This window comes from Emiliania huxleyi (assembly GCF_000372725.1).
Source record: "Emiliania huxleyi CCMP1516 unplaced genomic scaffold EMIHUscaffold_51, whole genome shotgun sequence".
Lineage (NCBI taxonomy): Eukaryota > Haptophyta > Isochrysidales > Noelaerhabdaceae > Emiliania > Emiliania huxleyi.
In genome coordinates this window covers 149,189-174,623 of record NW_005198167.1, presented here as the reverse complement: position 1 = coordinate 174,623, position 25,435 = coordinate 149,189, and the positions used below count along the sequence as shown (strand labels likewise).

Sequence of the window (25,435 nt, the reverse complement as noted above, 5' to 3'; positions counted from 1 at the left end):
GCACACGCACACACACACACACACCAAACTCCTGTGTTGGTCGCAGGCGTGTCCTTTGAGCTGCGCGGCGGCTTCCCGCCCAAACCGCTCACTCCGTCCGCCGACAAGACGCTCAAGGAGGCGGGCCTCCTCTCCGAGTCGATCGTGCAGAGCACTTGCTAGAGGTTGAGGGCGGGCGACATCGCCCGAGCCAGAGGGGGCTCCTGGCGCCGTCGGCGAGGAATACGAGGGCGTGCTGCGGCGCATTGACCTCTCCTCCTCGCCCGCGCCCTTCCTCCGCGCCGCACGCAGCGAGACGGTGAGAGGCCATGGCCGGTTGGCCGTCTGAAGGGGTCGCGGGGAGATGTGCGGTGTCGGGGGTCGCGCCGAGAGAGCGCGGCGATGCGTGCTACCAACGCTTGCCATGCGCGAACGCTGTCGGCGCCCCTGGCCTCGCAAGAGGTCTATACTATGTGTGGCTGTGGTGTTAAGGTGTCATGCGGTTGGCCAGGATGGTTTGTGTGTATCGCGCGCCTTGGGGGGGGAACACCTCCGCTGCTTAAAATCGAACCCGTGAAGCTTCTCCCCGTGCGCGGGGGTCACCCCGCACACGGGTCAGCCTGTCAGCCACGTATCCACGCAAGCGTGGTGCTGCGGAGCCGGGCGAGGGGCGAGGGAGCAGGGACGGAGTTCGGAGGCGTCCCCGCCCAAACACCGAAAAAATATTTCACTCCCGTCTCCCCGACCGGCAGGCGTTCTCCCTTGCGGCCGCTAAGGTAGACGGATTGCTCCTCAAAAAAAGCTAGACGGATTGCTGCCCCGCCGATGTCTCGTGGCCGACGTCGCCACCGTCGTCGCCGCCGCCGCCGCCGCGGACCGTCCGTTCGAAGAGGCCGCCAACGGCGCGGCAGACAAGGCTCTTCCAACGGCGGAGGTCCACCCTTGCCCGGGCCGGAGACGCACCGAGGCCCTTTGCCAAGAGCACGAGCGAAACCTACGGGAGGGGTCATAGAGCGGGGGGTCGCACGCATAAGGCGACGCCGTTCTCCGCCGCCGCCGCGCGCGCCTCGTGGTGGCGTCCGGGGAAGCACGACTTTGCCAGGTCCTTGTAGAGGCCTCCGGCGATGAGCTCCTGCGACATATTGTAAGGAAGGGGGGGTTGGAGGAACGCATGGGAAACGCGCGGGATGGCCGCCTCTGAGAGAGTCTGGAGAGAGTCGCTCCTGCGGCGTGGTTTCAAAGAAGCGCGAGAAGGGCACGCCGCCCTTGTCGGGGTCGTTCTCGTGCGCCATCACGATCGGCAGCCTGTCCTCGCGCGCCTGCCTGACCTGCTCGGCCAGCCGCTCGTCCGACCAGGTGTCCTCGTTGAGGTAGAGCAGCATGTGCGTCGCGTCGCCGGCGCGGCGCGGCGCCGAGCGGCGCATGATACTGGAGCGGCGGTGAGAAGCCCGGGAGGCAACAGAGCCGCGGTCCTCGGCCGTGGAGACGGTGAGGCCGGCAAAGGCGTCGGCGAGCTCGTTGGCCAGCTCCACCGACCCCGCGTTGGCCGGCGAGGCCCAGAGCGTCACGGGCTTCGCAAGGGCGAACGAGTGGATGCGCGGCTCACCCGGGACGTACAGGCCGACGGCGTCTTGCCCCACGTAGTCGGGCGAGCAGAGGAGCACCGCCTGTGTGGGTGCAAAGCGGGAACGTCCAGACACTAGAGAGAGAGGCGCGGTGTATGGACTAACGGCGCCTCGACGATGGTCTTGAGCGAGACGCGCTGGAACTCCTCGATGCGATACCACGTCGTCTGCGTCCGGCCCTGGTCAAAGATGTCCGACTGCAGTTCGTCGGGGCATTCGTCGCGCAGCGCCTGCAGCGTCCCGCCGCCCTTGGCCGGGTCCGCTTCTTGCACGAGGACGAGCGGCTTGCTCTGCTCGAGCGTCGCGCGGATCTCGCGGAGGCAGTTCTGGTGGCGCGCGCGGACAAGCGAAGGGTGAGCCGCGGGGAGTGTCGAGGGGGTCTCGGCGGCTCGCGCTGCGTTGGGGAGGCGTGGCCGAGCGTGGCCGGGCAGCGTGCGAGCGCCGGCGAGCGGAAGTAGCCCTGTGAGAGGAAGAAGAGGATCATTTGCGTGCGCCGGATGTACTCCTCAAGCGCCCCGATGTCTTTGAGATCATCGACCTATGAGTACAGGACGCGCAGTCAGAGGCGCTGTCTTCCTGTACGAGGCGCGATGAACATGCGTGTACGCGCGTCGAGAAAGACTTTGATGCCTGGCAGCAGCAGCTGCAGCTCGCTCTTGATGACTCCGACGGTGTCTTGACCAGTCGACCTATTCGGGGTCGGGGGTGCCTCATGCGCGGTTCGGACTCTCTTCTTCCCTCCGCAGCTGTGATTCACCAAATGTGCGAGAGGAAGAGGTGCCACGCGAGGCCCCGCACGAGGGTGAGTTCGGGCGGCTGCTTGGTGGAGACAAGGCGGATCGTTGGGACCTTGGCGGTGCGGCGGGCGGCGACGACGGCGCCGGCGAGGGAGATCAAGAGCGCGACTCCGGCGAGGCCGATCATCGTGCTGACGATCGGATTAAGCTTGCTGAAGCCGAATACGGCGGCCGCGTCATCGGTTCCGGAGCGCTCCTCGATGCGGAGGAAAATGGTGGTCCAATTGGCGCCGAGGAAGACGATGAGGAGGATGAGGCTCATTGCGACGGCGAGGACAGAATCCTCGACGCGCTTGTACGGTTTGGTGGCGGCGACGAGCGCGACGTAGCAGGAACAGATGAGGGTTGCCACCACGAGCCGAAGCAACGCGTTCTTCTCCGGGATCAGCAGCACGAAGCCCGTCAGCACGAGCTTGCGGGCCAGCTCCAACGCCTCCCACCAGTAAAAGGTTGTTTTGTACTCCCGATGGAGGAAGGCGGTCGCTCGCGTCAGCGCCGTCGGCGTCTTGGCCTGCAGCGGCTTTTGGCAAGCGATGAGGAGCGCCGTGAACAGGACCAGCGAACCGGCGGGCCAGAGGACGATGAAACCGATGGCGAGGTCGGTGATAGACTCGTGATCCTCGGTGCCGCATTCGACGCTCGCGTCCTGCCGCATGTAGCTAACGATGCCATCGTCTTTGTCGGGATCGTCGTACGCCTAGAGAGGAGTCGCCTTGGGGTGAGAGGTGTGAGGAGCTGGCTGCAAAGGCGTGTGAGTGCGACTGCCTTGCACGACCACGCACGGAAGATGGAGGCGCTGATGGAGGGCACGAAGCAGAAGACGAGCACGAGGCCGGCCGGCGTGAGGTCGAGGAGGCCGAGGGCCGCCTCTGCGATCCACGGCCTCGCGTGCGGAGCCGGGGCAGCACGCCAGGGGTGGAGCCGCAGACATACTCCCGCGATTATTAGCAGCGCGATGAGGGCGACGGGCGAGAGGGCGATGCCGAGCAGCCGCAAACCGTAGCCGAGGCACTGCTGTGGCAACAAAATTCCCGACCAGTCGATGGAGACGGCGTTGGCTACTGCGTCGGTCCAGCGCGTGTACGTGTCCGGCAGACGCGTGGAGTAGGTGGTGGACAAGACGATGACGATCTGGTAGAAGCCCAACAGGATCTTGAACTTGGCCGTGAGGCCGATCGCGACGCACCAGTAGACGGCACGGTCTGCAAGGCGGAGCAGAAGGCCGATGTAGGGCTTCTCCCGCCACTCTGTCATGCTGTAGCAATACGCCGCGAGGCCGCACGCGACGCAGAGGCCGAGGACGAGGTCGACGATGCGGCCAGCCGCCGCGCCGCGCGGAGCGCACTCCTTGCACGCGTCGCCGTCGGCGAGGTAGCAATTTTCCGCGGCGCAGAGCTGGCACTCGGGGCCTTTGAAGCCGGGGGCGCAATACTCGGAGCCCGCCTCCTCCAACCTCCGGCGGCGAGAGGCCTCTCCCGGCTCGCTGCCGGCGCATCGCGTCTTGCCGGCCTCGGAATCGCCGCCAAAGAGACGGCACTCTGTCAGCACGGCGGAGGAGGGGCTGGCGCGCCAGAAGCCGCGCGGGAGGACGAGGGAAGCGAGTGTGGTATTGTCCGGGCAGGTAGCGTTCGTCGGGCAGGACTTGCAGTACTCGGTCGGGGACTTGAAGATGTCGTCCGGGTCGGCGCTCGCGTCCTTCAAGTAGAAGCCCTCCATGCAAAACGAGCAGGTGGTGCTGCCGTTGACCGAGCTGAGGGGGTGAGGACACGGCACGCAAAGGCCCTGACCAGTGTTGGCGGCGTAACGGCCAGCCTCGCACTGGTCGCACGCGTCGCTGCCTGCCTTCGACGAGGTGCCGGGAGGGCAAGGCTCGCACTTGGGCTGCCTCTCCTTTGCGGCAAAGGTGCCAGGCGAGCACGGCGTCGGCTCGATGCTGCCTGTGGAGCAGGCGCTGCCGGCGGGGCAGTCCTTGCACTCGCCCGCGTCGGCGAGGTCGGTCGCGTTCGCGTAGGTGCCAGCGTCGCACGGCAGCGGCGCCGACGCACCCTTCTGACAGTAGCGTCCCGCCTTGCACGGCTTGCACACCGTCTTGCCGCCCTCGTCCTGGTACGTGCCGCCGGAACAGGGCGTGCACTCGCCCTGCTTGTACGCGTCCGTGTACGACCCCTTGGCGCACGCCGTCTGCTGCGTCGAGCCGGTAGTGGCGAAGTGGCCCGGCGAGGCGTCGGTGCACTGCGAGGCGGCGGTGAGGTCCGTGGCGGTGGAGTAGCTGCCCTTCTCGCACGGCAGCGGCGCCGACGCACCCTTCGGACAGTAGCTTCCCGCCTCGCACGGCTTGCACGCCGTCTTGCCTTCCTCGTCCTGGTACGTGCCGCCGGAACAGGGCGTGCACTCGCCCTGCTTGTACGCGTCCGTGTACGACCCCTTGGCGCACGCCGACTGCTCGGTGGAGCCGGCGGCGGCGAAGTGGCCCGGAGCGGCGTCGGTGCACTCGCTCGCGTCGGTGAGGTCCGTGGCGTTCGAGTACGACCCGGCGGAGCAAGCAAGGGGGGCGTCCGCGGTCCCTCTCGGGCAATAGCGGCCAGCAACGCAGGGCAGCGGCTCATAGGTCGCCTCTGTGGGGCACTTGGAGCCAGCGGGGCAGGGGCCGGCGCAGCTGCTGCTCGACTGGTACTCGGGGTCGGCCGAGCCGAGGAGGCCGGCGGCGCAGGCGAAGGGGAAGTCCTCTTCGACGGGTAGCAGCGGCAGCTGGTAGAGGCTCTTGCCGAGGAGTGAGGGGTCGCCGGTCTCGTTGTTCCAGTTGCACGGCTGCACAAAGGTCGGGTCCTGGCAGTACCACGGGTCGTCGGCTGTCACGCGGCAGTTCTCTTGCTTCTCTTGCCTGTCGCACGCCGCTAGCTTCTCACCCGATGACGGCTCGGTCTCATAGCTCTCCGAGAGCGCGCAATCGCCGCGGTGCTTGAGGCAAGCTGTTTGCTTAGGCGCCTGCGCGTACTTCAGGCACCTTCCCGCGCTGAAATCTACGCAGATGTCAGGGTAAGTGCACGCCTCCCGGTACACCTCGCAGCGCGCGTTCGGCAGCCAGCGACCGGCGGGGGCGGGGAGGGTGTAGGAGACCTCGCCAGCGAGCAGGAAGACCGAGCTCCCCTGACCCTCGGCAGAGCAGCCGCTGATGAGGGTGCCGTCGCTAAGGGAGGTGCTCCCGCCCGCCGAGTAGAGGCCACCGCCAGAGGCTGCGTGGATCCCGTGGTGGGCGATGCAGTTGGAGATGGTTGAGCGGGCCAGGCTGGCTGAGCCCGACTCCACGTACACTGCGCCGCCTCTCGTGGCAGTACAGCTGGAGATGGTGGAGTCCTTCACGATGAGGTCGGTGGTAGCCGTGTGTATAGCTCCACCGGCCTGCGAGAGGAGGGGCGAGAGGCGGCGGGTGACTCTCTTAACCGTGTCTGGGAGCCAGCGGGCAGCCGTGACCTCTTCGACGGGCAGTCCTCTTCGACTGGGAGCCAGCGGGCAGCCGTGGCCCCTCTCTATATCTCGCCCCGCTGCTGACGTGCGGTGCTGCAGGGTGGCTGCGGCGCACCCGGCCAGCCGAGCAGCTCGTCACAGTCGAGCCGATCAGCGAGACCGCACCGCTGTGCTCCGCGTAGACGACGCCGCCGTTCTGCGGTTGCGAGGAGAGAGCGGGGTGAGGCAGCCGTAGAGATCTCCATCTCTCGCCTCGCTGCCGTACGGTGCTCAGGGCGGGCTGCTAGCTCTACGCGGCGCACATTGTCAGCCGAGCAGTGCGTCACGGTCGAGTCGATGATCTCGACGTCGCCTGCGCCGCTCGCGTACACAACGCCGCCGTAGCCATCAGGCCAGGGACCCGCCACCCTCCCGTTGACGAGGGTCAGCCCCCGCAGGGTGAGGCTGCAGCCGTTCTCGAGTTTGAAGAGCCCGGTCTTTCCCTGGCCATCGAGCGTCGCGCCCTCGCCGCTGCTCGCGACGGTTACCTTGATGCTGGACTCGCACCAGATCCGGCTGATCAGCTTGAAGTGCGCACCGGGCGGCAGGTAGATTGATACGGTGGTATTTGTAGAACTCTCGGTGCGGGAGCGGAGCTCGGCCTCTTCGATCAGGGAGCGGAGCTTATCTGCGCTCGCCGCCGCGACAAAGCCGGGGAAGAGCGGCGGCGGCGGGACCAGCGGCGGTGGAGGCGGCGGAGAGGGCGGAGAGGGCGGCAGCGATGGCGGCGGCGGCAAGGAAGGCGGCGACGGCAGAGAGGGGGGCAGCGATGGCGGTGACGGCAAGGATGGCGGCGACGGTGGCGATGGCGTTAGATATTCAGCCGCAAATCGGACGGCGCTCGTGGCCAGCAGCCGACTGTTGAGCCGACTGTTGGGCTCGTACCAACCCCCAACTACCACCCAGTACTGGTCGCCTACGGTGAGCAGCTGCTGCAGTCCTGTGATGCGAGAGTAGTAGGAGGCGCATCCGCCCTTCTCCTGCTTGACTCTCCCGCCGTTGCATGCAACCTGCTTGAGCGCGTCGCAGCTTCCCGTGAAGATGGACAGGTCGGTTTTAAAGTAATACGAATACCCCGATTCGAAGCCAAGGTCATCGAAAAAGTTAGTCGAAGCTATGGGCACACAGCTCGTTGGGAAAGGGAAACATGTCGGCGAGGCGCAGCCAGTAGACGTTACCGGTCGTGGTGAATCCCGTGCCTCTGCACTGCTCCAAACTATACGCGCTGCTTGGACCCGGGCCGAGGGCAGTTGAGTTAATGTCGGTGTAGGCGTTACCCGCCCCATCGAATGGCATGGCAGTCTCGCAGGTACTGCCGCGGGGCGGTGGCGGCGTAGGCGGCGATGGTGACAGTGCACATCCGAGCGGGAGCTGCGCGACGAGAAAAAGCCACGCGCCGCGGCACGACGCCGTCCGGCACCGCACGAGGCGCCTTTTGCTGCTCCGCCCCTTGGCCGCACCGAAGCGCGGCCACATCCACTCGCACAGCCGCACGCCGCACGCTCCGAGCAGCAGGAGGACGGCCCACAACAGCTGCTGGGTGCGGTCAGGCGCGGACGAGTACTTGACGAAGGAACAGAAGGGGGAGGGCAGGTCCTTGGAGAGCTCCGCGGCCGGCGGGTCCGCGGACGGCTTGTCAGTCTTGTTGGGTTTGCGCGAGGCGGGCGTCGTGAGGGCGAGCGTCGGGTGTTCGGTCTGGAGTGGCTCGATGACGACATCGGTGCGGTTGCGCGTGTTGATGAACGGGTCCCCGCGGCCAGCAGGCGGGCGAGCGGCGGCGTTCGAGGGCGCCGCGATGAGCAAGACGGCGTGCAAGAAGGAGGCGGAAATCATGCTTCAATCACGGGCACGAAATAAAGAAAACCCGTTGCCTCGCATCCTGGCACACGCTCGGCCACTGCCGCACTAGCGCCGACGGCACTGGCCAGGGGCCGAGGGCTGCGCGCCGCGGACCCCGGCGACACATCACTCGCCCGACGCCAGCCCGCAGGTGGCGGGGTCGAAGGCGTGGGTCGAGCTGCCCCCGTAGGCCGTCGGGACGTACCTGCGGCGTGAGCAGTGTGGAGGCGTGAGGGCACTGTTGCTGGCTGCGCGACTCTAGGCGGTCAGCTACGGGGACGGCTCCTTGACCAGTTTGACCTGACCACTCAATACCCACTCTCTCTACGTGTACATGCACCGGGGCGTGCAAGGACTTCCCGTTGAACCCTGCGTGATGACTGCGTGCTCTTTGCGAGTTTGGGTACCCTAGACATATCACGGCGATGCGTGCTACCAACGCTTGCCATGCGCGAACGTCGGCGCCCCTGGCCTCGCAAGAGGTCTATACTGAGTGTGGCTGTGGTGTTAAGGTGTCATGCGGTTGGCCAGGATGGTTTGTGTGTATCGCGCGCCTTGGGGGGGGGCGGGGGCGGAAAAGAGGAACCTCTTAGGTGCTGCAAGCAGCGCCGGGCGACGACGACTTAGACGTTTGAGCTCCGCGTACCGCGCCTCCCGCGTCCCGGTGTCCGCCCCTCGGCACAACTGCAACTCACGCCTCCGCTGCTTAAAATCGGTTTGCCTAGTAGTTGCACACGACCTCGGCGGCGCCGGGCACGATTGCGAGCGGATAGAACAGCGACCACTTCAGCGCGAGAGCCGAGGGCGGCGGCAGCCGCGCGAGCTCGTCGTCCCCGCACGGCACCCACCCGCCGCCCGCCGCCCGCCGCAGCGCCCGGAAGGAGCGGGCGGCGGCTCCGTCGCTCTCGTCGCGCGACACGCAACGGCCGCCTCCGCGGCCATCGTCGTCGGTCAGGCGCACCGCAACGCCCGTCGCGTGCGCGCGCCACGCGTCGCCGCCGAGCGCCAAAGCGCCGGCCGACAGCCGCGTGTAGCGCAGGTCGAAGCTTGTATTGGACGCCGCGGCGGCGGCGCGCGCTTCGAGGAGCAGCCGGCGAAGCTCGAGAGCCGGAACGGTGAAGCGCACAAACGGAGCGCCGGCGGCGGCGTCCCAGCGCGGCATGCGCGCGCGTCTCGCTTCGCCCAGCACCCGCCGTGCCTTTGGGTTGAACTGGCGGTCGATGTGGCCCGAGAGTCGGAGCAGCTCGCGCGTCCGACTGTCGAGCAGCGCGGAGATCTCGCCTGGGAAGAGCGCGCGCGAGGAGATGGGGGGGAGATGTGGGGGAGATGGGGGGAGAAGTGGGGGAGAAGTGGGGGAGATGTCGGGAGATGTGGGGGAGATGTGGGGGAGATGTGGGGGAGCGATATGGGGAGATATCGGGCACGACCTGTGAAAGCTCGCCGAGGGGAGATTTAGGGAGATATGGGGAGAAATTTAGGGAGATATGGGGAGAAATGGGGGGATCTCGCCTGGGCCAGGCAAGTTCAAGGCTACACGCTCCTATATCTCCGCTACACCTGACCCGTACGCCACCCTGATCTCCCCCGATCTCCCCCGATCTCGCCAGATCTCGCCTGGGTAGAGCGCGTGCAGGAAGGCCGAGGAGGTGTGCTCCACGCGCACGACGCCGCCGCCGTAGTCGCCGCCCGCGCCGGCGTACACGCGCTGCAGCAGCCCCGTCGGCACAAGCAGGTGGTTGGACTTGCCCTGGGCGAGGCGCAGGTTGGCAAACATCGTGCAGCTCCCCACCTCCTGCACGATTGAAGATTCTCCCTCACACAAGACCGTGCAGGGCGGGGACCCACAACATGTGCATGTGGTCTCAGAGGTTGGCCGTCTCATTTCTTTATTCATTTCCTGCACGCCCAAGACTGGCAGGGCGAACGAGTACGCCGCCGCCGCGCCCACGAGGGCCCGCGTCGCGCGCCGCGGAGCCTCGGCCGGCTCCGCTTCCGCCGGCCGCTGCAGCACGAGGGCGAGGCAGACCAGCGCCTACTCCCCTACTCCCATCCTCCAGAGGATCGAATCCAGGGTGGGCTCGGTCCCGCGGGGCGGTGTGGCCGCAAACCGCGAGCGCACAAAAGAGGGCGACCGCAGGGTCGGCGTGCGGCGCCAGCAAGACAGCGGCGAGCGCGGCGAGCGCGGCGAGCGCGGCGAGCGCGGCAGCCGACGTGGGGTGCGCGCGAGGGGCGGCGGCGAGGCTGCCCAGCGCGCTCGCCGCAGGGCCGGCGTCGTCGCCCACGCAGAGCGCGAGACGCGACGCGGCGACGCAGGAGAAGGTGGGCACGCCTATGACACCAGAGGAGGAGGCGCTCCTCTCCCGTCGCCGCCCCGAGAGCAGGCGGAGGAGGCGCTCGCGCTCCATTGGGCGGCGGCGTGAGGGCGATGGCCGCGTGGAAGATTAAGGCAAGCAGCACGCCGCGCGAGGACCAGCGGTCGCGGGCGAGCAGCGCCGCGATCCAAAGTTCGACGGCGATGACGGCGGGGGGCATCAGAGCCGCGAGCACGCCGACGGCCCCTGGCGCCGCCTTGAGGGCTGTGGCGAGTGGTGGGATGCGCTCGAGTAGCGAGAGGCCGAAGATAGGCGCGCAGCTCACGCGCGAGTCCAAGAACGCCTCGTTCAGCTTGAAGAAGCCCGAGGCGGCGTAGCAGAGAGCGAGCTGGGCTCGGCACCACCTCCCCACACACGGCAGGCGCGACCGCTGGGAAAGGCAGAGCGAACACAGCACGCTCGCGTCGGTCAGTGCGCACCAGAACTCCGAGTCCCACACAAAAGGCATCTGCGTGTATCGTGCAGCATTGCGTGCGATGAGCGCGGCCGCGAGCAAGGGCCGCGAGGGCGTCAGCATGAGCGCACACGACAGCAGGCACAGCGGAGGCCGCCAAGAGTCGGGAAAGAGGAACTGCTGCACGTAGAGCTGCAGCAGGCTGTGAGCGGCCCAGATACGTGAGGCGGCGGCGAGTGGCGTCGGCGACGTGGGAGAGTTCATCCGAAGCGTGGCCGCAGGAGCGGCGCCCAGGACAGACAGCAGCGACACTGAAGCAGGCTGACTGGTCCTGGGCGACACTGGAGAAAAACCAGCGAGACGGGAAAAGAAGAAAAACGACTTCACCAAGCTTCAGTGCCCGCTTCAAGCTAGCGCATGGACCTATGAGAATCGCCGAGGCGACCCGCGCACCGAGAGAAAAGAAAGGAACAACGCTCAAAGAGATACGCGACCGCACAGGGGCAACGGCAAGACCCCCACCTAGGGGCTTGGCCCTCTCACTGAAACCCCGTGCGGAACGAGAAGTCATCGCACCACCACCCTTGGCAGCACAAAGCCGCGCCAGACGTCCGCCAGCTCTGGAGCCGCTCCCTCGCGGCTGTCGAAGCGATCCTCGTCCCAAGCGACCAGGTAGCCCAGCCGCATCACCTCGACCGCCCGCTTGCGAGCCGCCTCCGGGAAGAGCTCGTGGGACTGCGGCGACCACTCCGCCGCCTTGAGGACCAGCCTGCCCACCTCCACCGCCTCGGCCGCTGGCTGCAGGTTGGCCGGCCTGAGGGAGGGCAGAGGCGTGTCACAGAGAGGATCCGGCGAGTCTAGGAGAGGCCATTGCAGTGCGCGCCTCAGTGCGAGTGCCTTGGCCTCGCCCGCCACGCGCACGCCGAAGCGGGCCGTCGAAGCGTTGGAGGAGACGACGACGCCGACCTTGCCGTTCATCGAGGGCCGCGAGACGAGAGAGCGGATCTCGACTGTGGAACCGACGGCCGCAGCGGTCGGATCCGACTCGCCCCACGAGCAGAGGACGCGCGCCCGCTCGAGGGAAGAAGGCGCGCCGGCGAGCGGGTCAGCGCCGCCGCGCAGCAGCGCCCGCGCCCGCTCGAAGGTGAGCGCCTGCGGAAGAGGGGCAATGGGCGTGAGGACAACGCGCTCACGCCTTCGGCCGCTAGTCTCGGGCACGCCTCGAGGTGCTGGAGCGGCGTCCAGCCGCGGCTGGCGACCAGCCAGGCGGCGAGGTCGGCGTGGCCTCCTTCGATTGCAATCGCCTCGGGCGTGCCGAAGGGCGTAGCGGCGCGGGAGGCGCCATAGGAGGAGAGGAGCTTGGCGACCTCGAGGTGGCCGTGGTGGCCTGCAACGAACAGCGGCGTGGCGCCTTGCCCATCGGCCTGGTCGATCGCCGCGCCAGCCTCGAGGAGCAGCTGCACGCACTCGAGCTGGCCCTCCTCGCTCGCAATGAGCAGCGGCGTGACGCCGTCGTTCATCGCTTGGTTGATGTCAGCGCCAGCGCCGCGCAGCAGCTGGGCGCACTCAAGGTGGCCCTGCTGGCACGCGATGAGCAGCGGCGTGGCGCCGCCGTTCATCGCTTGGTTGACCGCTGCGCCAGCCTCGAGGAGCAGCCGGACGATCTCGACGTGGCCCTTGTAGCACGCAATGCACAGCGGCGTGACGCCATTCTCCTTGGCTTGGTTGACCGCCGCGCTCGCCTCGAGAAGCAGCCGGACGCACTGCTTATGGCCCTGCAGGCTCGCGACGTACAGCGGCGTGCAGCCTTCAGCGTCTGCGTGATCGGTCGCCGCGCCAGCCTCGCGGAGCAGCCGGGCGCACTCAATCTGCCCCTCCTGGCACGCGATATACAGGCGCCGCGGCCAGTCGTCGCCCCGACGCTCGCGCCGCCCTCGAGCAGCAGCCGCGCCGCCTCGGCCTGCCCGTGACGAGCGGCCCAGGTGAGCAGCGTGTCCTGCTTCTCGGTGTCGTGCCGCGCGTCGAGCTGGGCCGCGAGCGACGTGCCGCGCGTCCCCTGCCCGGAGAGGAAGGCGCGCAGCCAGGCCAGGTCGCCCCGAGCCAGGTCGGCGGTTGGGAGGATGGCGCCGCTCATGCCAGAAAGAAGAAAAACATTCTTGGGGGCAAGTTCACGCGAAGACGGGCCGCGCCGTCGCTCGCATCATGCACGGCCTCTCCTCGCCCGCCTTTCCGTACAAGGAGCACAGCCGCTCAAAGTACGGGGGGCATGCACAAGTCCGTCGCCTTCGACCGCGTCAAGGCGATGGCGGAGGAGGTGCTCGAGACGGCGCGCCGCCGGATGAGACAGCAGGAGGCGGCGCTCCAGGCGCGGGAGACCGCGCGCAAACGCAAGGAGCACGATGTGATTTCTCATGTGGACGTTATGACGCTGCTGCGCGTCTACTAGCTGCGCGGATTCTGTTGCTCCTATCGACACACACACACACACACACACCAGAGCCGCGCAGTCGGAAAGTGTGACCAGGGGTGATGGGGATGGATGGACCTACCGGACCCTCACAACGGCATGAGCGGCCCCCTCACAACGAGGGCTGCGCCCGCTCTCCCAGCCCGCCTCGCCGACCTGGCTCTCGCGCGGCACGACACCGAGAAGCAGGACACGCTGCTCACCTGGGCCGCTCGGCACGGGCAGGCCGAGGCGGTGCGGCTGCTGCTCGAGGGCGGCGCGAGCGTCGGGGCGACGACTGGCCGCGGCGTTTCCGCGCTGTATACCGCGTGCTATAAGGGCCACCTCGACTGCGCCCGGCTGCTCCTCGAGGCAGGCGCGGCGGTCAACCAAGCCAGGGAGAATGGCGCCACGCCGCTGGCCATCGCGAGCCACCGGGGCCACGTCGAGATCGCCCGGCTGCTTCTCGAGACTGGCGCAGCGGTCAACCAAGCCAAGCAGAACGGCACCACGCCGCTGTTCGTTGCGAGCCAGCAGGGTCACGGCGAGTGCGCCCAGCTGCTCCTCGAGGCTGGCGCAGCGATCGACCAAGCCCGCAACGACGGCACCACGCCGCTGATCATGGCGTGCTACAACGGCCACCCCGAGTGCGTCCGGCTGCTCCTCGAGGCTGGCGCGACGACCGCCCAAGCCCAGCGGTACGGCGCCACGCCGCTGATCATGGCGAGCCAGCAGGGCCACCTCGAGATCGCCCGGCTGCTCCTCGAGGCCGGCGCGGCGATCGACCAGGCCGATGAGCAAGGCAGCACGCCGCTGCTCGCTGCGTGCCACAACGGCCACCTCGAGGTCGCCAAGCTCCTCTCCTCCTACGGCGCCTCCCGCGCCGCTACGCCCTTCGGCACGCCAGAGGAGTTTGCAACCGAAGAAGGCCACGCCGACCTCGCTGCCTGGCTGGTCGCCAGCCGCGGCTGGACGCCGCTCGCGCACCTTGAGACCCTCACCGCCGCCCGCGCCACCGCCCTGCTGCGCAGCGGCGCAAGCTTGCACGAGGGCGAGCCGACGCCGCTGCGGCGCGCCGCGGGCGGCGAGGGCGAGGCGGCGGCGCTGGTCCGGCGGGCGGCGGCGCCGTGGTCGCCGGCAAGCCACTCGCTCTTCCCCGCGGCGGCCCGCGCGCGGGCGGCGCTCCTCGTTCTCTCGCTCTACGAGATCCACGAGCGGTACCACCTCGACTCGGCAGGAGCCACGAATGGCATCGCGGCGCTCGACTTTGGCCACTGCGTCTTGGGCTTCGCGATCACGCGCGAGACGGAGTAGGAGGCCGTTCGCGCGCAGCGCAGCACTTGGTGCCGCGCGGTGATCTCGGTCATGTGGATCGGCTAACATGACGCCGTTTTGGTCAGCGGTGGGTGGAGATGTGTACCGCCTGACGGCTGTGGTTTTTGTCACATATATGAAACATGAATCATCCGAACGATGCCCGATGCGCGGGCTGGCCTCCGGGGGCCCAGCTGCACAGTTCGGTCTCGAGCTCGCGAACGCGCGCCGTGCCGGCTCTCGCGTCACTCGCGCGCGCAACACACCGGGGCGGCCCTCCCTTCCCGCCGCGCCGTTCCACACACCATACAGCACACTCAAGCCGCAGGGGCTGCGCCCCCCTTCCCGATCTGCAGCTCCGCCTTGCTTCCGAGGACCGGCGGCACGAGCACCCTCATCTGCCCTGTCGCCGCGCTCTTCTCGTCGAGCAGCGCTGCCGACCCCGCCGTCGCGGCCGACTCCACAAAGGTGATTGTGCGCGTCTCCGTCGCTGATGTCTCAAACATGCCCGCCCGCTTGCTGCGGAACTCGATCGTGTCGCTGCACACCACGCTGGCGCCCGCCTCCTGCACAAGCATCGTGACCACCTCAGCCTTGCGCTGCACCTGCAGCAGCAGCGCGGCGCCGCCGCCCTTGGCGCCGCCGCCGACGTGCACCACCATGAAGCCGTCGGCAAAGGTGGAGAGCGAGATGCCCTCGAGCTCGTCAAATGCCGCTCGGACGTTGACCCTCCACTTGGTCGGGGCGAGCAAGTACACGGAGCGGTCGCTGATGAGGAGGATGCGCTCCTGGGCCTTGCCGTTGCGGTTCACGTGCGTGATGCGGTCGGCAAAGTACACCCTTGCCTCGCCCGCCTTGAGCAGCATGCGCGTCACCTCTGGCGCCTCCGCGGCGTCGAGGTAGTCGCCGAGAAAGGGGAGCCTCCACGAGCCCCGCCGCCGCTTCAGCCCCTCAAAGACGGCCATGCTCTTCTCGCGCAGCTTGATGCGGTACCTCCTCGCGGCGAAGGATCGGTACGCGCCCTGCAGGATCCGCGCCACGTCGTGCAGCGCGCGGCTGCGCCGGTCCTCGAGCGTGAACACGGACGCGGGCGCGCGCGAAAAGACCTTCGTCTTGCCGAGCTCGTACCCCGCCTTGACAATGTGCGCCGCCGCGAGGATGGCGGCGCACGAGTCTGCCGGGCTCTGCGCAGCGGGCGGCGCCGGCCACGTGCCGAGGCATATATCATCTTGTAGCGCCCGAGGAAGCGCGGGAAGGGCATCCGATGCGCAAAGCCCGCGCGCCGAACCAGCACGTTTTCGACAATGCCGAGGTAGCGCACCTGGTGCGCCACGAGCTGCGCGTCCCAGTCAGCGGGCCGCTTCTTGAGGTTGGGCTTGATGCAGCGGATGTAGTGCGGCTCCGCGCACCGGCCGATGGTGGCCGCGAGCGCGTCCATCTGCTTGCGAAAGTGCGCACCCGCCGTCTCGATCTTCTTGGCTGACGCCTTGCCCCTCGTCGCCGCCGGGAAGAGCTCCGCGATGAGCGGCGACGCCGACTCGGAGAGCATCTCGATCTGATTGCGATAGGCGAGGTCCTTGTTCTTCGCAGCCCGTCCGCCGCGTAGCCGTAGGCGACGTCACCGCGGCAGGCTCGACGCTGATCTGAAGTACCTGCTGACGCAGAGCGGCTGGCTGTGAGCAGAGCAGAGCAGAGCAGGCATGCGCAGAGCACACATCCGGCAAATTCTCCGCCCTCACCATGATGCTGGCCGCTACAACCGGGCGCCGCGGCACCCGCACTACCGGCTGCGGCCAGCGGATCGAGACACAAAGAGGGGGGGACGGCGAGGTCCAGGTGGATTGTTCTGAGTAGATTCTTTACTACAAAAACCCGAGCGATGGTCCGCGATGCATCTTCGCCCTCTGGTTACGTATGAGCGCCCACCCTCGCTGCCTCGATAAGCAGCCGCCTTGGGCCAGGCGACGACCATGCGACGGTCGAAAGGGGCTGCGCCAAGTCGCAGGAAGGCAACTGCCGTATGCGGTACCGCGGCTGCCAGACGGAGAGGTAACCTGCGGAGGCATGAGTCATGGACGTGTGGTCAATCGCGTCTGGGAAGAGGGCTGCCACGAGCAGAGATAGCCTAAGCCGCCCGGCATCGTCTGGCCAAGCAGCATGCCACAGGCCTACACACATCAAAGAGCATCCATCCTCAGACCCCCTTCCGCGGGATCCTCGATGAGCCGAGCAGCCGCGCGTGCGCTCCAGCGTGGCTGGTGTTCCTCCAGCACGTGCGCATCGTATCGACGAAGCGCGAGAACAGCGGCCCCGGCATCGCAAACGCCCAGTCGTTGACGCAGCTCGGCGGCGTGTTGTGCGTGGCAAAGCGCTCGCAGCGGGAGATTGCACTCGTCCTCCCAAAGTCGGCGGGCGGCGACCACGCAGTCAGAGACTTTGTCCACAGCAGGTCGTGCCTGTATACCGCGCTGGAAGGTGTGGCGCGGGTCCATTATGCTCCTGGGCTAGAGAGCTCCGGGCCGCGCCTCGCAATCATGATGAGCCCGTAAGAATGCGCACTCGACCCACTCGCAAATCCTCTTGAGAGCATCTGCAGCGCACGATAAAATCCCGCGGCTTGCGTCGGAGCGGCAACCTCCGTCTCCGCCGCAACGACGATTCGGCCTCGCAAGGCCGGGGCACCGCCATGCACGGGTCCATCTAGACTTTGAAGGAGCCGCTGCATCAGACCCGGGCATCGTCGGCGGCTACTTTCCTCAACGTACAGGTGCACCTATGGGTGGAGAGTGCCCAAGGGTCACATGCCTGCTTCGTGCCCTACTCGCGGGATACCTAGCCAGCGCGCCGTGTTCCCGAGCGCCTCGAGCGGCACGATGACGTGTGAGACCAGCGAGCGAGTGGCAGCCAGCTGTGGCAGCAAAGCGTTGGCGTCGCACCTGTAGTGGCCACGTCTCTGCTCTACACGCGCTAGGGCATTGACCGCAGGTAGAGCGGCGGTGCACCCGTCTATGTTGTGACGGATGGGGCAGCGAGAGGCTGGAGGGGTTGGTACGCATGCAGTTTCATTGAAGTCAGATCGAAATGCCGCACCACGAAGCACGACTGCCGCCAGACTGTCTGTAGGCGGGGGCCGCATCCAGGCTGTGGTGTGAGCAGGGCTGAGCTGAGACTTGGAGGACGCACGACTGCGATGTTCTCTTCGCGCCACGGCACACACAAGGTGTTCGCAGCCCACCAGCCCTCGCACGGGAACCTGTACCTGTAGTGATGCCTTTGGTGGATTCGTTCATGTCGAAGGCGCCCAATTCGGCGCCCAATTAATCCGGCGGCGCTGTTGTGGCGCGCGGAGGAGAGCGTGACACCAGAGTCCAGACGTGCCTCATCACCGTTTCATATGCTCCTGGTACTCCTGGCTGCTGATCCCAGCACTGGCTCGCTTCCGAGTTGGTACACCTCTAACCGCATCCATGCCCACACGCGGCTCACGATCAGCAAATACTGCCGTGAAGACAGCGGCGGTTTGTGGGCGTGTGATCCAATCTTTGACCATGCGGGTGCTGCATTTGCCGCCCTCAAGGTGCCGGTGTACGTGAGGCACACGCACACAGGCCGGGATGGCCCTTGGTGGCCCTCCACGACCGATCCGCCAGAAAGCTGGCATCCGCTCGTGCAGGCGACAAATCGGTCGCTTCCCAACGAGTTCCTGGCCGAGGCTGCCACGGCAGGCGTCAAGGTGATTGCCTATCACTACATGAAGACGTCAAACTTCTATGCCAAGGCGCAGCCCTCTTGGACCAATCAGTGGCCCAACGGCTCCGTGATCATGTGGCCGCGCGGCCCGGGCATGTCCGCGTGCGAGCGCGCCTGGCAGGACACCTTCATCGCGCAAGTGGTGCAGCTTGCGCAGATGGGGTTTGAGGCATTCTACTTTGATGAGTACCCGGCTGAGATTGGCGGTGACTGGAGCCCAGCGTGTCGCGCGCGATTTCGGGCCACGTACGGCGAGGAGATGCCGACCGCGCACACGGAGGTGACGGAGAAGCAGGGCACCCATCCGCTAGCCGCCGACCGTCGCATCCTGGCGATGATGTCCAACGTGACCGAGGAGTACTTTGAACGATTGGCGGCGGCGGTGGAGCGCGCTCGGCCCAGCTCAGCGGCCCTCGTGAGCGTCTTCCGCGTGCCCGTCGCGGACAATGGACTGTATGAGACGACGCGCCTCATGCGCCCGACGAATGTGGTGGCGAAGAGCGAGGACCACATCCCTCTGAACATCAAGCCGCCGCCGTCGACCGACACCTTCGACGACGACGTGATGAAAGCGTTTGGGCTCGCTCTCGTGAGAGATGCGGCCACAGACGCGGTCGCCGGCCTCAGCCGCCCCGCGCACATCTGGCTCCCTGCTCTGAACCGCTCGCAGGACGCGACGTGCGCATCGACAACGTGCGTCGCCTACGGCGCCATCGCGAATCCCGACCACCACGAGAAGGACGTCCCCAACCACAAGCTGTACGACGAAACGTACGCCCTCGCCGCCAACCTCAGCGCCGCGTGGACACGCTTTGAGCCCCTCGTGCCACTCGCCTACGCTTCGGTGCTCTTCAGCGAATCCGCGCGCAACCAGCACATGCCAGCCGACGCCCCGAGCGCGTGGGCGCACGTGCTCTTCCCCAGCTTGGGGGCGTGGCATGCGCTGGTGCGCGCGCGGCGGCCAGCCAAGCTGCTCGTCGACTATCAGCTGCTCGAGTGGCCGGCCGCGCGGCTGGTCGCCTTGCACCCGAGTCTAATAACGCCTCCGCAGGCGGCGCTCACTCAAGAGGCGCGCCTTGCCATCGCCGCCTACGTCGCCGCGGGAGGCCAGCTCGTCGAGGCCTCGGACGACCCCGGCTGGGGCTCGGCGGCTGCTCGTGTCGCGCTGGAGGCGAGCTTGCTCGCGGCGGTCGACGCTGCCTCGGCCGAGCCGCCTCGCGCGCGTCTTCTCGGCGCGGAGGACAGCGCGGCGCACCTGGTGGCGTACACGAGCGGCCGGGAGGGCCTCCTCCTCTTCGTGCTCAACAACTTTACCGGCTGCTTTGGGGGCTCGACCGCTCCAGCGCCGGCGCCGCTCTCGGGGCTGTCAATCGAGTTCCGCCTGCCGCCGACGGCGTTCCCGGAGCGCGCGATGGACGCGATCACCGGCACGAAGCTGCGACTAGATCCACAGAGCGCGGCCGCCGCACCGGGAGCGAGCGTGTGGCGCGTGCCGCTTCCGCCGATCGCGATGGCAGCGGCGGTCACAATCGACATTCGCACTGAGCTTGGCCCCTTGAGCTTGGCCCCTAAAGCTGATGCTGGCGAGTAAGCGAGTCAGTTCTCGAGCAGGCGGCAGCGGTGGCGGAAGTATGGCGCGCAGGTGGGGGTATCGCGGGTGCAGGGCCGCGGGGAGCGGATGCGTCATTCGCGGCGGGGCGTCCTGTGCGTTTGCCACATCCAAGTTTCGTGAACCAAGTTTCGCGGGTGCGGCCTTTAAGGCAAACGCACTGTCGTCCCGCCTGATGAGCCATGCGCAATGCCTGAAATCGCTAGCTTGGCCTGAGTGACTCCGGCTGGGCGCATGGCGCTGGCCAGCAAGGAGAGCGCATCGCCTCTCGTGCTTACCCACGCCAAAATTGGGACCATCGCGAGGATCGAGGCTCTTCGATTTCACCGACGCGAGGTGTCCGCTCTCCAAGGCCCGGTGTGCGGGGTGCGCGTGGGTGCGGGTCGAGGACCCGCGGCCGCGCGGAGAGAAAAGGGGAGACAAAGGCGCGACGGCTTTACGGTATTACTACGTAGGGGTGGGAGATATCAAGATATGCGACGGTGTATCAGTCGCCTTAGCCACCGTCGCATATCCACGCTGGTATGGTGGGGGGTGGGGCGGGGGCAACCCTCTCCCCTGCCCTCGCAACTCCACTAAGACAGTGAGAGGCAGGAGCCACACGGCATTCATTCCAAGTGCAAGGCCCAGTGCGGCCTTACTTATTCGCCAGGCTCTCAAGGCGTCGGTACTGTACACATTCTCCTTCTGCGTTGCACACGCCTGCCGGGCCACCTTGCAAATTCACCGCATCGTAAAAGACGTAGGACCCATCTCCGCCCCATGAATTCTCAGATTGCGTTTTGAAAGTACCGGTACCCGGGTATAGCCAAAAGCGCTGAAGTTCAAGGACTTCGGCACTCGACGCGTGAATTTGCTGCAATGCCTCGCGCTCGTAAGCCCGTCGGCGATCCTGCGGGGGCACCGCTGCTTGGGCAGCGCGTCGTGCTCGGCGGCCTCTCTTCCCGCCCCGAGCTCAACGGGCAGCGGGGCGTGGCGGGGAGCTTCGAGGGCGGGCGGTACGCGGTGGCGCTCGAGGGAGGCGGCGAGAGCGTGCGGGTGCGGCCCGGTAATCTGTCGCCGGCGGCGGCGGAGCGGGCGTCGAGCGGTGCCGCGGCAGCCCCCGATGCGGTCATCGCAGCGGCTGAGCTAGGCGAGGAGGAGGCGGTGCTGGAGTGGCTCGAGGGCGGCGGGCGGGTCGACGCGACGTACGAGACAGGGGAGACTAGCGGCATCACGCTGCTGATGTGCGCCGCCTTGTACGGCCACGAGCGGGTGGTCGAGCTGCTGATACAGCACGGCGCAAAGGTCAGCCTGCAGGACAGCAACGGCAACACCGCGCTGATGGCCGCCGCCCTCTTCGACCACTCCGCCGTCGTGCGGCGCTTGCTGCGGGCGGGCGCAGACACCGCGGCGCGCAGTGCGAACGGCAAGACGGCGCTGCAGCTTGCCAAGGAGGAGGGCCACGCCGAGTGCGTCGAGGCGTTCCGGCAGCACGTCCAGGAGTCGGTCGTGGCGGGACGGCCCGCGGCGACGGCAGCGATGTACGCCGCCCTCCTCAACCACTCCGCCGTCGTGCGGCGCTTGCTGCGGGCGGGCGCAGACGCGGCGCGCACTGTTGACGGCAAGACGGCGCTTCAGTTGGCCCAGGAGCGGGGCCACGCCGAGTGCGTGCGCGCCCTCGAGGAGCGCTCGTCGACCGCAGCAGAGGCGGAGGGGGAGACGTCGGGCGCAGAATCAGCCGAACAGGCCGCGGCGGCCGCACGCGAGGTGGCAGCGGCAGCGGAGGCGGCGGTGGCGCGCGATACTGCCGAGGCGGCGCTGCGCGAGGTGGTTGAGGCGTGCGAGCGAGGCGACGCCGATCTCGAGGCGCTCAGGGCGGCGATCAACGCGAACACCGAAGCCGCCGACGGCTCGGAGGCGCTGCGGGCGGCGCAGCGGCTGCGCGACGATCTGGCGGAGCGAAAGGTCCGCGAGGCCAGGGCGCTGAAGCGGCAGCGGCAGAAGGAGGAGAAGGCGGCGGCGAGGCAGGAGGCGGCGGCGGCGCGGGCGGCGGAGGAGGAGGCGCGGGCGGCGGACGAGGCGCGGGCGGCTGAGGCAGCTGCGGCGGCGCGGGCGGCGCGGGCATCGGAGGAGGCGGATGAGGCGGCGCGGGCGGCGGAGGAGGCGGAGGCGGCGTCGCGGGCAAGGGAGGAGGCGGAGGCGAGGGCAAGGGAGGAGGCAGAGGCGAGGGCGAGGGAGGAGGCGGCAAGGGAGAGGGAGGAGGCGAGGATGAGGGCGGAGGCGGCGGAGGCAGCGGCGGAGGCGGCGGCTGTAGAGGCGGCAGTGGCGGCCGTGGCGGCGGCGGAGGCTCAAGAGGCGGCGGCAGCGGAGGCGGCGGCAGCGGCAGCGGCACCTGCGGCAGCGTCGGCGGCGGCGACTGTCGCCGCCCTCGCCGCCGCCGCCGCGCCGCCCGCTGCCGTCCCTCTCGACGAGCTCATCGCGGCGACCGACGGTTTTGCCGAGGCGTGCAAGGTGGGCGAGGGAGGTTTCGGGCGCGTCTACCGCTGCGACGCGCTGCCGTCGCTCCCGCGCGTCGCTTGCGGGTTCGCCGTCAAGACGGCGCTGGTCGGTGTCGGCGCCCAAGGCCTCGCCGAGCTGCAGAGCGAGGTGCGCACGCTCAGCGCGGCGTGCCACCCGACCTTGCTTCCTCTTCTCGGCGCTTGCCTGGCGCCGGCGAGAGCGTGCCTCGTCTACCCCCTCTGCCGCGGCGGCAGCCTCGAGGACCGCCTCTACCGCTCGCCAGCCGCGCTGCAGCGTCTCCGCATGCTCGGTTTCGAGACGCCGCCTCCGCCGCTCTCCTCCACCGCACGGCTCCGCGTGCTGCGCGACGCCGCGAGCGCGCTGCATTACTTGCACACGCTCTCGCCGATGATCCTGCACCGCGACGTCTCGGCGGGCAACATCCTGCTCGACGAGCGCGGCAACGGCTACCTCGCCGACGTGGGCCTCGCGCGCGCGGCAGAGGCGACGGCCGGCGGCAGCCAACAGGTGTCGCACCTGTCGACGCAGCGTATCTTCGGTAAGCCTGGCTACATGGACCCGATCATCTCGCTGGATGGCCAGGCTTCTCAGTTGACTGACGGTTTCGCGCTCGGCATCACGCTGCTCGTCAGCCTGACCGGCCGCGGCGCTCTTGGCTTGCTCAACGCGTGCGACGATGCGCTGGAGGAGCCCGACACGGCGGAGAGCATCGCGGCGGCCGACGCGGGCTGGTCGGCGGCGCAGGCCGAGGAGCTGACGCGGCTGGTGGTTGGGCTGGCTCTCGTGAGGAAGAAGAAGCGGATGCCGCTCGCAGAGGCGCTGCCGCGGCTGGAGGCGCTAGTCGAAGCGGCGGGGGAGGTGGAGGAGACGGCTGGGGCCGAGGAGCGCCTGTGTGACCTCTGCTACGACGCGCCGCGTTCGGTCCGCTTCGCGTGCGGCCACGCGCTGTATTGCGAGACATGTGCGTCGCGCGTGCTGGAGCGCGACACCAACTGCCCGGCCTGCCGCCAGCCGGCGCTGCCCATCGCCGCAACTGGGCGGCTGGTGGCGGAGCAGGCGACGTTTGTCCACCAGCCGCCCACTCGCACCGTGCCCCAGGCTCAGCCCGTGGGCGCCACGGCGGCGGTCGGTGGGCGGGGAGGGCGCGGTGGGCGCGGCGGGCGCGGCGGGCGCGGTGGGAGGGGTGGGCGGGGTGGGCGTGGGAGGCCACGGGACGAGGGGCGTGGCGCTGGTGGCTCGTAGCTGGTTTACAGTACGTCAACCGCAGGGTGTGTGCGGTGCGTGGGGAGCTGGAGGCTGAGTACACGGAAAATCGCCCTCACAGCTCACTGCACACTGGACCTGCTGCGTGCTGGGGAGATAGCTCTCACGTCTCAGACTCAGTCACCTGTCGTGCGCTAGAGCTAGTGTGGTAAAGTGCGAGAGCGACACTTGCTTGATGCTTGGCGACTGCGGGAAAACAGTGAGACTAGGTAAGGTAAGGTAAGGTAAATTTCTCCACACACACAAGTGGTGGGGCAAGGGGGGGCGACCCTCGCATCTCCACACCCGGACACGGGCAGGAGCCCCACGGCATTTTCAAAGTGCAAGCACTGGCCCGGTGCACGTGGGTGAGCAGCCTGCCCCTCCGCCCTCGTCGCCCGACAAACCAACTCCCGCACACACACAATCGCACTCTGGCCATCGAATGACTCCGAATGACTCACACTGTGTGTGCTAAGACAAAATCTCCGCAGACAGCCAAAACGGGCCGTGCCGCGTGGGGCGGTGTGAGGTGAAGCCACGCTACTCGCTACCAGCGCTCATCGGATGCTGCTTGGGAGTTCCATCTTCCTGTCGCGTTCAAGATCACCCTCTAAGCTTCTCGCAGGGGTCGCGCTTAGGCGGCTCCTATGTGTATCAAACTTCCTTGTGCACGAGCGCAGCCTCAGCGGCGGCGCGGGCGGGGGTAATACACACGGACCCGGTCAGGTCGCGTATCCGTTCGGAGTGCCGTTGTGCAGTGCTCGGCGCGGCGCGGTGACCGGCACCGGTGTGTGCCGCCCGCGGGCGGCGCTGGGGCGGTGCACGCGCGTGCCAGCGGCGTGGGCGGGGCGCGGGGGCTCGTGACCCGCGGACGTTTGAGCTTTGACACAACACGCGTGAAACATGGGGTTGGGGATCTCAAATCTCATGCGTCATGCTCAATGACTCATATGGTCGTAGCTATAAAAGCATTCAAAACTCATATCGTACAGACGCGCTCGCGCACCATGGAGGGTACCTCTCTTGGCTCTACACACACGCTTTTCCGCGTGTCCGATCTCCCTAGAGCGTGGTAGCTCCCACTCGGCCCCACACCGGTCACCGCACACGGCGGGCTGACGTACCGGCCCGCGGGGTGGGAATGCCAGATGGGTGCGGAACGACAGACACGGTCTACTGCGGCTGGCCGAAGCTCGCGATGTCGAACTTGAGCATGTTCTCGACGAAGGGGAGGCCGGCGTCGTTCGGCCCAAAGTACGACATCGGCTCGGCGGTCGCCTGCGCGATGCCGAGCGAGTCGAGGCCTGCAGAGGCGAGACGCGGCCGCGGGACGACGCGGTGAGTTGTGCCAAGCATGCCGCTGCGTATGGGCGGGTCGAGGGTTGGGGGGTCACCCCGTGTGTGGTGGGGTGGCGAACTTGTGGGGAGGCGCGCGCGCGCGAAATGTCTCGGAAGTGTCTCGGAAGTGTCTCGGAAGTGTCTCGGAAGTGGCCCTCTCACCCGGGACGATCAGGCCCTTGGAGGCGCAGATCAGGCCGAAGATGCCGAGCATGGCCGCACGCCCTACGGACAGGCTCCGAGAAGGCTCCACGACACTTCCGAGAAGCTTCCACTTGCGGCGGTGGAAGTGCTGCCTACGGGACAGGCTCCGAGAAGGCTCGACGATGGCTTGTCAGCACGGAGGGTGCGGGGCGCTGCCGCGGCGCGGGCCGGAGGCGGCGAGGGGGGAGGAGACGAGAGAGGAGGAAGCGAGGGAGGAGGCGGCGAGGAAGGAGGCGAGAGTGGAGGCGGTGAGGGAGGAGGCGGCAAGGGATGAGGCGGCAAGGGAGGAAGCGGCGGGCGGTTGTTGATCTCGACGTTGCGCCCGCGCGCCTTCTTCTCCTCCGAGTCACCCTCCAAGAAGCCGAAGGGGTCGTAGAGGTCGAGGGGGACCGGGTGCGGGATGTTGCCCTTCGCCCAGGGGTAGGGTCCAGGGGGGCAGGGTCCAGGGTTAGGGAGGCCAGAATTCAGGGGTTAGGCCCCAGGCCCAGGGGCCAGGGGGGGCTAGGGGGGCCAGGGG

The 25,435-nt window shown here is 67.8% G+C and overlaps 10 protein-coding genes across 10 annotated transcripts in view; 4 read left to right on the top strand and 6 right to left on the bottom strand.

Moving 5' to 3' along the window:
* The window catches only part of EMIHUDRAFT_416309 (hypothetical protein), a 2,114-nt gene extending 1,926 nt beyond the window's left edge, over positions 1 to 188 (top strand). Inside the window, exon 5 of the mRNA XM_005766432.1 lies at positions 47 to 188. Coding sequence (XP_005766489.1) covers positions 47 to 162 — 116 coding nt within the window. The 3' untranslated portion in view covers positions 163 to 188. The remainder of the gene's footprint in view (positions 1 to 46) is intronic.
* An 8,277-nt stretch (positions 189 to 8,465) lies between these two features.
* Positions 8,466 to 9,518, bottom strand: EMIHUDRAFT_451844 (hypothetical protein; the record flags this gene model as incomplete). Its single annotated transcript, XM_005766431.1, has 3 exons — positions 8,466 to 8,567; positions 8,871 to 9,025; positions 9,302 to 9,518. 3 exons carry the CDS (start codon positions 9,516 to 9,518, stop codon positions 8,466 to 8,468), a joined length of 474 nt encoding a protein of 157 aa, XP_005766488.1.
* Positions 9,519 to 9,776: 258 nt separating this feature from the next.
* On the bottom strand, positions 9,777 to 10,774 carry EMIHUDRAFT_212008 (hypothetical protein; the record flags this gene model as incomplete). Its single annotated transcript, XM_005766430.1, has 3 exons — positions 9,777 to 9,795; positions 10,083 to 10,460; positions 10,536 to 10,774. 3 exons carry the CDS (start codon positions 10,772 to 10,774, stop codon positions 9,777 to 9,779), a joined length of 636 nt encoding a protein of 211 aa, XP_005766487.1.
* Positions 10,775 to 11,086: 312 nt separating this feature from the next.
* Positions 11,087 to 11,323, bottom strand: EMIHUDRAFT_356703 (hypothetical protein; the record flags this gene model as incomplete). Its single annotated transcript, XM_005766429.1, has 1 exon — positions 11,087 to 11,323. A coding segment is annotated over one exon (237 nt), but the record flags the coding sequence as incomplete, so codon positions are not given.
* A 2,335-nt stretch (positions 11,324 to 13,658) lies between these two features.
* On the top strand, positions 13,659 to 14,271 carry EMIHUDRAFT_356702 (hypothetical protein; the record flags this gene model as incomplete). Its single annotated transcript, XM_005766428.1, has 1 exon — positions 13,659 to 14,271. A coding segment is annotated over one exon (612 nt), but the record flags the coding sequence as incomplete, so codon positions are not given.
* Positions 14,272 to 14,587: 316 nt separating this feature from the next.
* EMIHUDRAFT_212004 (hypothetical protein) lies at positions 14,588 to 16,343 on the bottom strand (the record flags this gene model as incomplete). Its single annotated transcript, XM_005766427.1, has 4 exons — positions 14,588 to 15,454; positions 15,559 to 15,852; positions 16,010 to 16,057; positions 16,197 to 16,343. 4 exons carry the CDS (start codon positions 16,341 to 16,343, stop codon positions 14,588 to 14,590), a joined length of 1,356 nt encoding a protein of 451 aa, XP_005766484.1.
* Positions 16,344 to 16,464: 121 nt separating this feature from the next.
* Positions 16,465 to 17,326, bottom strand: EMIHUDRAFT_212003 (hypothetical protein; the record flags this gene model as incomplete). Its single annotated transcript, XM_005766426.1, has 4 exons — positions 16,465 to 16,726; positions 16,835 to 16,934; positions 17,103 to 17,178; positions 17,273 to 17,326. The coding sequence occupies 4 exons, from the start codon at positions 17,324 to 17,326 to the stop codon at positions 16,465 to 16,467; spliced, it is 492 nt and encodes a 163-aa protein (XP_005766483.1).
* Positions 17,327 to 17,664: 338 nt separating this feature from the next.
* EMIHUDRAFT_212002 (hypothetical protein) lies at positions 17,665 to 19,611 on the top strand (the record flags this gene model as incomplete). The annotated part of the gene is made up of 1 exon (XM_005766425.1): positions 17,665 to 19,611. The coding sequence occupies one exon, from the start codon at positions 17,665 to 17,667 to the stop codon at positions 19,609 to 19,611; it is 1,947 nt and encodes a 648-aa protein (XP_005766482.1).
* A 2,817-nt stretch (positions 19,612 to 22,428) lies between these two features.
* EMIHUDRAFT_356699 (hypothetical protein) lies at positions 22,429 to 23,568 on the top strand (the record flags this gene model as incomplete). The annotated part of the gene is made up of 1 exon (XM_005766424.1): positions 22,429 to 23,568. A coding segment is annotated over one exon (945 nt), but the record flags the coding sequence as incomplete, so codon positions are not given.
* Positions 23,569 to 24,319: 751 nt separating this feature from the next.
* Positions 24,320 to 25,435, bottom strand: part of Lhcf20_1 (light harvesting protein) — a 3,705-nt gene continuing 2,589 nt past the window's right edge. The window contains exons 7-9 of the mRNA XM_005766423.1: positions 25,218 to 25,326; positions 24,877 to 24,939; positions 24,320 to 24,680 (exon numbers count right to left, since the gene is read on the bottom strand). Of these exons, the coding sequence (XP_005766480.1) occupies positions 24,550 to 24,680; positions 24,877 to 24,939; positions 25,218 to 25,326 (303 nt within the window). The 3' untranslated portion in view covers positions 24,320 to 24,549. The remainder of the gene's footprint in view (positions 24,681 to 24,876; positions 24,940 to 25,217; positions 25,327 to 25,435) is intronic.